Here is an 8,896-nt window from a genome sequence, read left to right on the forward strand (position 1 = left end):
AACCCTGAATGAAACTATGAAACTATGAGTGGTGGCTGCCTTTTCTAGCTGACCTAAACAGAACTCTAAAATAAAGTGGATATTGCAAAAGGGTGAAGGTGGCAAGTAGGTAATCAATTAATGCAGATGATCTGATGAGGAATGTCCAAAAAATCCCTCCTACAATAAGGTTATAGAAAGTTTCCCCTTCAAGCATACAGTGAGAACAGTTGTAGTCCTATGGAAGGATGATATGGAATAAATAACTGCTCCTGCACTTTTCTGATCAGGATTGAGTAAAAGAAGTTAAAAGGTGAACAATTTCCATTCCGGTCCTTCCTGAGCAGCATTCCTGCACTCTTCAAATCTGCATCTACACCTCCTTGTGCAGTGGTTGCTTTATGGAGTACCGTGAGAGTATGTTGTGAGGGTTAAATGCTGTAAGTCAGGATACTTCTGAGGCTCACACTAGTGCATGCCCTGGGCAGGAGCAGGTCTGTCTTGTGCAGGCAGTGGGGCATTACCATTCCTTTTAAGTGACACTGTTGCAGAAATTCACAAGAATGAGGAAACTGCAAACTGAAACAGCTACAGCCCTAATGTCATTACTTATTCTACCAGGACCTCATAAACATCAGTGTATTATATTCAAAAGTGCAACAGTGTAACAGTGGTGGCAGTGGCAGTGATAACAGTGAGATTTGTTGTAATAGCACTAACTCATATTTAGGGCTGTGTCACAAATTCCCATGGTGCTGAGTGCAAGGATTGCAAGGGAGGATCCATTGTGCTTGCTGCTCTTCAGGGACTGTGCAATATAATGAAGACAATTCAGTATAATGAGAAACTGTATTTTTTATAGTGGCACGGGAGCATGTGCAGTCTTTTCTGCCCATGTCACATCCAGCCTTCTGGAAACTTGCTTTTTGAATGTCACAACTCATTATTCCACTGTACTTGCTTTGGCACAGGTATCATGAACTAGAGGAAAGATAATTGAGTTCTAACAGCTAATGCCCATCTGGCCTTATGAGTCACAGTGGCTTGGATGTTTCCTCCATTACCCAGAAGACTGCTTCTTTTCTAAAATTTCATTTTTGGGGCATAATTGAACATTTCCTCTAGCCAAAACCAATGGGAAGGCACCAGTATTCTCAACCTCAGGTTTAAATTTATCTTGTTGATTTCGTAAGCTATCTTGCTGGGCTTCACACAAAGCCTCTAATCTAACCACTCAGGAAGCAAATACATACTCTTCCAATTCAGAACTGCAAATGGCATTTTACTTCTATTTTCAAAGACACTTTGGTGCGAGTCACTGTTCCTCAAACCATATCTAGCTTTTCTTAGCTTTTATGAATATATGGGAGAAAAGGCCACAGCCAGAAAATCCTTCTCCAAACCACTAATAGTAACCCTAACAAAGTGGTCTGATCTCTGTTGATGAAATGGCTTTCTTTTATGTTTCCATGTTTATAGAAAGGAAAACAAAAGTCCTGAAGAATAATCTAAACTTCTGCTGCCCCCACATCATAGCTACTGTGTTGTAAGTTAATAGGCTGAGTTCTACTAACTTCTTAAGTTCAAGGTAAAGAATTAAAGAGGATTTTGAAAGTATAGGGGATTGCAGGAAAATGCAAAATGGAACCAAAGTGGACACTCATCTCGATCACAACTTCTGTGCTCTTCGTGGGCATGTGAGTGAAATGAGTGGCATCACATGCACCCTATTGCCTCCTTCTGCAATGCAACATATCCAAGTATCTTAACTGTCTTGCACACAGAGAGGGGAAACTGGAGTCCCTGTACTGGTGTCAACCTTCAGAACAGATATCTGGCATCTCTGTACTCAGCACACATGAATCATACACCTGTGGTATGATAGTAAATTGCACAGGGTTGACCACTTGCACCATGTTAATCATACAAGTGTGCAAGTAATTACATGAGAAAGTGGAGTGATGGATCCAGACACAGTCTAACACAGCCAGCTGCAGTCTTATGCAACCACAGCCACATCACAGCTAGCTTTGGTGCCTGGCAGATTATGTCTCGTCTGAGTGGAGGGAAAGGTACCACAACTTGTACTGCTGCGATGCCAGTGACTTTAATTTGTTATCCCAGTTTAGCTCAGAGTGAGTGAAACAAAGAAAGAGATCTGCATTTGTGATCTGTTACTTTCAGAAGTGGCTTGTAGCTTTCAGAGGTGTTAATTTGGTGAATGGTGCCACATCCAGCTGACAAGCAGTCACTAATGGTGTCTCCTAAGGATCAGTGCTGGGCCCCATGCTCTTTAATATCTTCATTGATGATCTGGATGAGGGGATTGAGTCCATCATCAGTACATTTGCAGACAAGCTGAGGGCAGGTGTTGATCTGCTGGAGGGTAGAAGGGCTTTGCAGAGGGACCTTGACAGTCTGGACAGATGGGCAGAATACAATGGCATGAGATTTAACACATCCAAGTTCTGCATATTGGCCACAGCAACCCCATGCAGTGCTACAGGCTGGGGTCAGAGTGGCTGGAGAGCGGCCAGGCAGAGAGGGACCTGGGGGTGCTGGTTGATAGTAGGCTGAACATGAGCCAGCAATGTGCCTGCACCAGGGGAGGTTTAAGCTGGATGTTAGGATGAAATTCTTCATAGAGAGAGTGATTTCCCATTGGAATGGGCTGCCCGGGGAGGTGGTGGAGTTGCCATCATTGGAGGTGTTTAGGAGGAGACTGGATGGGGTGCTTGGTTGCATGGTTTAGTTGATTAGATGGTGTTGGATGCGATGATCTTGAAGGTCTCTTCCAACCTGGTTCATTCTATTCTATGCTATTCTATTCTATTTACACTTTTAAAAAGATCTCTTGTAATCTGGATTGATCTATAAAAAGAACTTTCTCTGTGGTTAGTTCCCCAGTGACTGCCATTCACAGGAAGTGGAAAGCCACTTTCCCCAGTAATCTACAGTCAAATTAATGTTCCTATTGTTATCCTAGTGAAAAACTATCTTTAAATTCATATGACAAAGTCAAACATAGTTCTAAAACCTTCAGACATATTAAGATTTACAAAATTGATTAAAATACAGTTTACTAATTTTTTGTTTAATTTAATTTAATGTAATCAGGTATTAGATACAGTATTTTTATACCAGTGCCCTACTTTACACTTTGACATAGGAATGGAAATCTCAGAAAGCCAGAAGAAACAAGCCATGCAGAATGCCCGTAAGTCAAGGCATGGAAAAATGAAAGGTGAGTGTTCAGAGTTGCTTTACATTCTTACTGTGTTTGAGTGTTGTTTGTGTTAGGACATAGCACAGGCTGGTTACGGTTGAGTTCTTCAATATAAAACAAAAATGTTCACAGCTTACATGGAGTTAAAATAATTTCCATTAATCAGCATTTTTTAGATCAAATCCCATTGCCTTTGTAAACTCTATGTTAAATCAGTTCCCCAGTCTCCTTCAGAGTCCAGAGAAGGGAAACGAAGTTGGTGAGGGGTTTGGAACACAAGCCCTATGAGGAGAGGCTGAGGGAGCTGGGGCTGCTTAGCCTGGAGAAGAGGAGACTCAGGGGTGACCTTATTGCTCTCTACAACTACCTGAAGGGAGGTTGTAGACAGGCGGATGATGGTCTCTTCTCCCAGGCAGCCAGTAGCAGAACAAGAGGACACAGTCTGAGGCTGCGCCGGGGAGGTTTAGGCTGGATGTTAGGAAGAAGTTCTATACAGAGCGAGTGATTGCCCATTGGAATGGGCTGCCTGGGGAGGTGGTGGAGCCACCATCATTGGAGGTGTTCAGGAGGAGACTTGCTGGGGTGCTTGGTGCCATGGTTTAGTTGTTTAGGTGGGTTGGATTGGTTGATGGGTTGGACGCGATGATCTTGAAGGTCTCTTCCAACCTGGTTTATTCTATGTAATTCCATGTAATTCTCTTCATTAGAGAAGAAACCCAAGAGGAAAGGGAAGTGGTTCATTTAAGGATGTAAATAAGTGCACCCAGAAATTAAAGCAGGAATGAGGGTTACAAACTCCTTCCTTTGCTTTTACTCAAACAGCTCATTCTTCTTTAGCAGTTCTGTGCTTTGGTTAAAGTATCCTAAAGTTCTCTTTGAAAGTCACCTGTTGCTGTATTTCTGATGACACACTTAAAATGGCTTCCTTCTGCCCTAGACTATAAGGAAGGATGGACTAGAAACATGAAAAGCTTTTTTATTCCTTTTCTCTCAAAAAAAAATGTGTTGTGACTTTGTCCTTTTCCCTCTTGAAGGCAAATATGGGTAAATCTCTAGTGTGGTGAGAACATAAATTAAGTCTGAGTTTAGGAGTAAAGGAATTGATGTTGGGTAGTCCTCTGCTCCATGGGATTAATATGATGAAATACTTTTAATGACAATTAGATACCTATAAAACCTACCTAGATTTTCAGGGGAGTGGCTGAAAATTGTGATCAGGAGATTCTCTTCAGAATCCACCAAGGTCAAAGTCGGAGAACACCAGCCTGGAAAACTCTTTTCCATATTGAAGAAATAATGTTTTTGTTGGTAGCAATATTTTACTTGGCCTTATTCAGAGGACTGACTGAAATATGAGTAGCTACTCTGTTAAGTCATACCTTTGAAACACCAGAATTTACTTATGCAAACAACATAGCTAGGCTATATGAAACTGCTGCTTAATTTTGGTGATTCTGTAAAGTTATTTTTACTGGTATTATTCTCTTAAACCAAATCAACGCAGCAATTAAAAAGCCCAACACCAGGAAAGGTAACCTTTAAGTCGTGCTTCTGTTCAAGATCATAGCAAAATTCATACTGGCATTATTGGCAGTTGAATTTCTCCCTTGGTCCTATCCTTAAATTTTCCCAGTGTTGGTTGCTCTGCTAGCTGACTCATACACGTTCTTATATGTTTTCTTTTGCAGGTGTCAGCTATAATGGGTGCCCCGTGCCTCCTCCACACCAAAGCCTCCATCCTATTCATCAGCGCCACATCACTGTGCCTACCAGCATCCCACAGCAGCAGGTTTTTGCCTTGGCAGAGCCCAAGAGGAAGCCATCCCTCTTCTGGCATACCTTCAACAAACTCACCCCCTTTAAAAAGTGAGAGGCCAAGGACCTGGAAAGGATATTGGCATGGAGGGATACTTGCTCCAGGGGAAGACCTTGGAGATATGGTTAAGCTTATTCGAGCTCAGTGAATCTCCAGTTTTGGAGGGAAAACCTTGGGCTCCCTTGAGCCAGAAATAGCACCTTTGTCTAGAAGAATGAATTTCCTTAAGACTGCTCTGAAGTCAATGTTGTCAGCATTACTGATGAAGAGCAGTCTTCCTTCTGACAAAGAAAGTTTGCTGTTACTCTGAAGCAGCAGTGTTTCTTCTCTGTTTCTTAGTTATGTTGAAGTAGTGATGGAGTCATGCAGGTCATTGTAACATTTCATTTTTTTTAACCTTATATTGATGGCCAAATTTAAGGTAGGGAGGAATTTTTCCTAAGGGGTGTATGAGCAATCTTAGGAGATTTTTCTCCTTCCTTTTGGAGCACTGAGCAGAGATCATCCATTCCATTAAAACCAGGTGGAGACATGTGATTAACCAGCTGCTGCGGAATGTAGTGGACCCTAATCCTTCCTGTTGTCTTCTGTTGAATTGCCAAATGGCAGAACATCCCACAAGGCCTTACCATATTCCAGATTGGAACAGGAACCTTTTATTCTGTCATGTAGAAACATGAACAGAGTGTGAAATGGACCGTAAAGATCTGTGCATTTATTGCACACGGATGGAAATGAGGAGCCCAGGGCATCTCAGATTGATTACTTTCAGTCACAGCAATATACTGCATGCATGTATGCTCTTCAGTATAGAGCTTTTATATCACCTTTTGCGCACTTCTTTGCCTGAGAGATGCTTCTTTATATTTCCAATATGCTTATTTCTCTTGTGTAAAATGTACTTTATTCCCCTTTTTTTTTATTATCTGACAGAGATAATGTGAATGTACAAAGTCAGAGTTGAGGCAGTACATGCTGACTGCTGGCTGTGTTACATAGTTCTCACACTTGTATTCATATAGTTTGACGTAGGAAATGGATGAATGGTCATGTAAATATAGTGACGCAGTCTGGATCCATGCTTCTTATACACAGTCAATTGACAATGGGTTGTGACCAATTATTTCTTCACAAAGAAAGAGAAAATCTTACTGGAAGGGACAGAGAAATTGTGTGGATTTTTGTTTCAGAGTTGTCAGACTGGTTTGGAATGGGAAGGCCCTGACAGGTCAGCTCTGGCCAGCATATGCAATACATGATTTGCATTGCAACGATTTGCCTAGTGATGTGAAGTTGATTTGAGAGAATAACCTTTTAAAAGCCACCAGGAAGAAAAAAGATCTTGATATTTGCAGCACTGATCCTTTCTGCTTGATAGGTCTCATTAAGGATGACAAGACTGCTAGTAATATGGAAGGAAAGAAAGATCCCATATGTTGCAGAACTGATTTGCTATGAATGTCTTCACAATACTTTATCCTATGCTGCTGATTAGGGGCATTATCTGATAAGAACAGATCCAAGGGTATTCTTTGACAATGGACACAATCAGCTTTGTCATGAATCTGTAATATATGAAGAACAAACAAGGGGCTAGAGGCCAGGCATCTTAACAACAATGTAAAATGCCTTATTTCAAACATGTATTTGTTCCTACTACTATGATTACCTCTATATTTTTATTTATCATCAGTGTTGTGAAGTCCACTAGTCACTAGATTTTGTGATCTGATAACTTTGTGGCAACTCCTGCAAAGCCCAGGTTTGTGGTTTTGATTTTAAATGACATACTTTTGACAACTGTACATTTCAAATGCCTTGTGTATATAGCTCAGCAATAATGCAAAGTCTGGTGATGCTCAGCCAAATTGTTCACTGCATAGTGAACTTCGTTGCTTGTGCTTTCCATAGCATTGGAAGATGACCCGAAACAGTTAAGAACTGGAAATATGCACTGACATCTTCAATGGTCCAGCTTAAAGAAAATGCATGGGAAAGTTAGTGGAAAAAGCTGGCTGGGTTGTATTTTTCTTTTGATGTTTAAAACAAGCCATCTCTGTGCAGATTTTTTTTTCAGAGATAATTCTAAATGCTCAGTTTAAACACAAGGAGCAGACTTCCAAATGCAGGCATGGATACATGCCCTTCCTCTGAAATGAGTAACCCTTTTGTGTTTTTCACATGCCCATTTTTGTGGGCACTTGCCACATTCAGGCCTGCAAACCAAAGCGGCGCATGTACTGTGTAAGTGGAGATGAAGTTTTTTATAATCACATTTTGAAAGGTTTATTGTAGATGCAAAAAAATATAAATGTCTGAAGCTGGATTGCAGCACTCACCCAGATATTTTCCCTGCTGGACCTGAAGACATTATGAGATCCACGCTTACATATGTGTCTTTGCTAAAACCTACTTCCTTCCAGGGCTCAGTTCTGTGGAGTACTGGGGGGCAGAGAGTTTTGGGATGCATCATCTGACATGTCACTGCTAAAAAAGTCTGTTTCCTTGTAGTAATGCTGGTGCCTTAGCCCTAAAACTGAACAGGAATGTTTGCACATGGTTTTGGATGCAGCATTTTTTATCTCAAGAAGTGAATTTCAGAGAGATAAAAAGCAAGTGTTTCATGGTGCAAATAACTCAGGACAGTTTTGCATATGGTATTCTACATGTAGACACGGTTGGTTTGTAATATTCTCTGTATTCTTCTTTGAAATCAGGCTTTGCAGCAGATTGAGATAAAATAAACCAAAATGGGCCAAATTTAGACTACACCATAATCTTTAAGACACATTATAGCTGCATGAAAAATGAAAACACAACAAACACAGGCAAATACTTTGGGTTCAGCCTGATGCTATAGTCTCCTGGAAGAAAAGAGTTGCAACTAAAATATAAAAGTTTGTATTCTAGCAAGTCTTGCCCTGATCCTCCTTCTGATGACAAAACTTCCACTAGACAGGTGTGATGGCAACATCTGTTCTTTTGCTCTTGCTTTTGAATGCTTTAAGTTACTATATAAAAATCTAGGGGAAACTACTAAGCACATTTGTGCCTCATTGAGATAAAGCACAGCCAGCGCCTTTCCGACGGCCTGCTGAGCAGATAACCTCAGACTTTATGCATGAGACGCAGTAAAATACAATTGTCCTCAAATGCGTTCCCTCTGAGTTAGGAGAACGCCAACCCATAATTGCACCTAACTCAAGAGCATCTGATGTATAAAATAATAAGATTGTTTTACAAGTGGCTCTTGCCATGCTAAATTTCATGTTGAGTTTTAGTGGTCAGTGTAATAACGGAGTTCAAAGAGAGACTACTCAAATGTTCCACATTTTAGTTGTCTTTGGAAAATAATGATAACAGATTCGGAGCCAAAGGTCTTTAGCCATAATTAACGCAGTACCTTACTTTGACTGCCTTTCTGCCTTTTTTTTTCCCCCCTGTATGTGTGGCATTTGTATGTAGGAGATGCCTTCTGACCGATCTCTAATTTAAAACCGTTTGTTGTAAATACTGGGGATGACTTGCATATAAATATTTTATTTGGACAAGTGTTTTGTAACCTTTTCTCTTCCGTGCATTGCTTTGTGTGTCTTTCCATCTGTGTGCTGTTACACGTGTTGTAATTGAAGTACCCTGGCTACAGAGCAGATGAATTAAGTGGCTGTTGACAGCTGAAGTCCAGCGCATAGGACTGCAGTAGCTTGATGCGCATTCGTTCTGCAGTAATTGCATTACAAGGTTTATTGACTCTTGGAACATTGTTTGTCAAATGAATCTATTTTCTGGAAATAAGTACAAAACTGACATTCCCATTATTTTTTCTGTTGTTGTACATGTTTGAATTAAATAATGTCCAATGCTGAAGTCCCTCA

General features: G+C 40.7%; 1 protein-coding gene across 7 annotated transcripts in view; it reads left to right on the forward strand.

Moving 5' to 3' along the window:
* SPATA13 (spermatogenesis associated 13) overlaps positions 1 to 8,896 on the forward strand; it is a 190,174-nt gene extending 181,278 nt beyond the window's left edge. For all 7 annotated transcript variants that reach the window (XM_068143820.1, XM_068143812.1, XM_068143829.1 and 4 more), the window contains 2 exons: positions 3,149 to 3,223; positions 4,894 to 8,896. In XM_068143820.1, coding sequence (XP_067999921.1) covers positions 3,149 to 3,223; positions 4,894 to 5,075 — 257 coding nt within the window. In that variant the 3' untranslated portion in view covers positions 5,076 to 8,896. The remainder of the gene's footprint in view (positions 1 to 3,148; positions 3,224 to 4,893) is intronic.

This window comes from Melanerpes formicivorus, unplaced genomic scaffold, assembly GCF_026170545.1.
Source record: "Melanerpes formicivorus ecotype bairdi unplaced genomic scaffold, bMelFor1.0.p_v2 SCAF_1, whole genome shotgun sequence".
Lineage (NCBI taxonomy): Eukaryota > Metazoa > Chordata > Aves > Piciformes > Picidae > Melanerpes > Melanerpes formicivorus.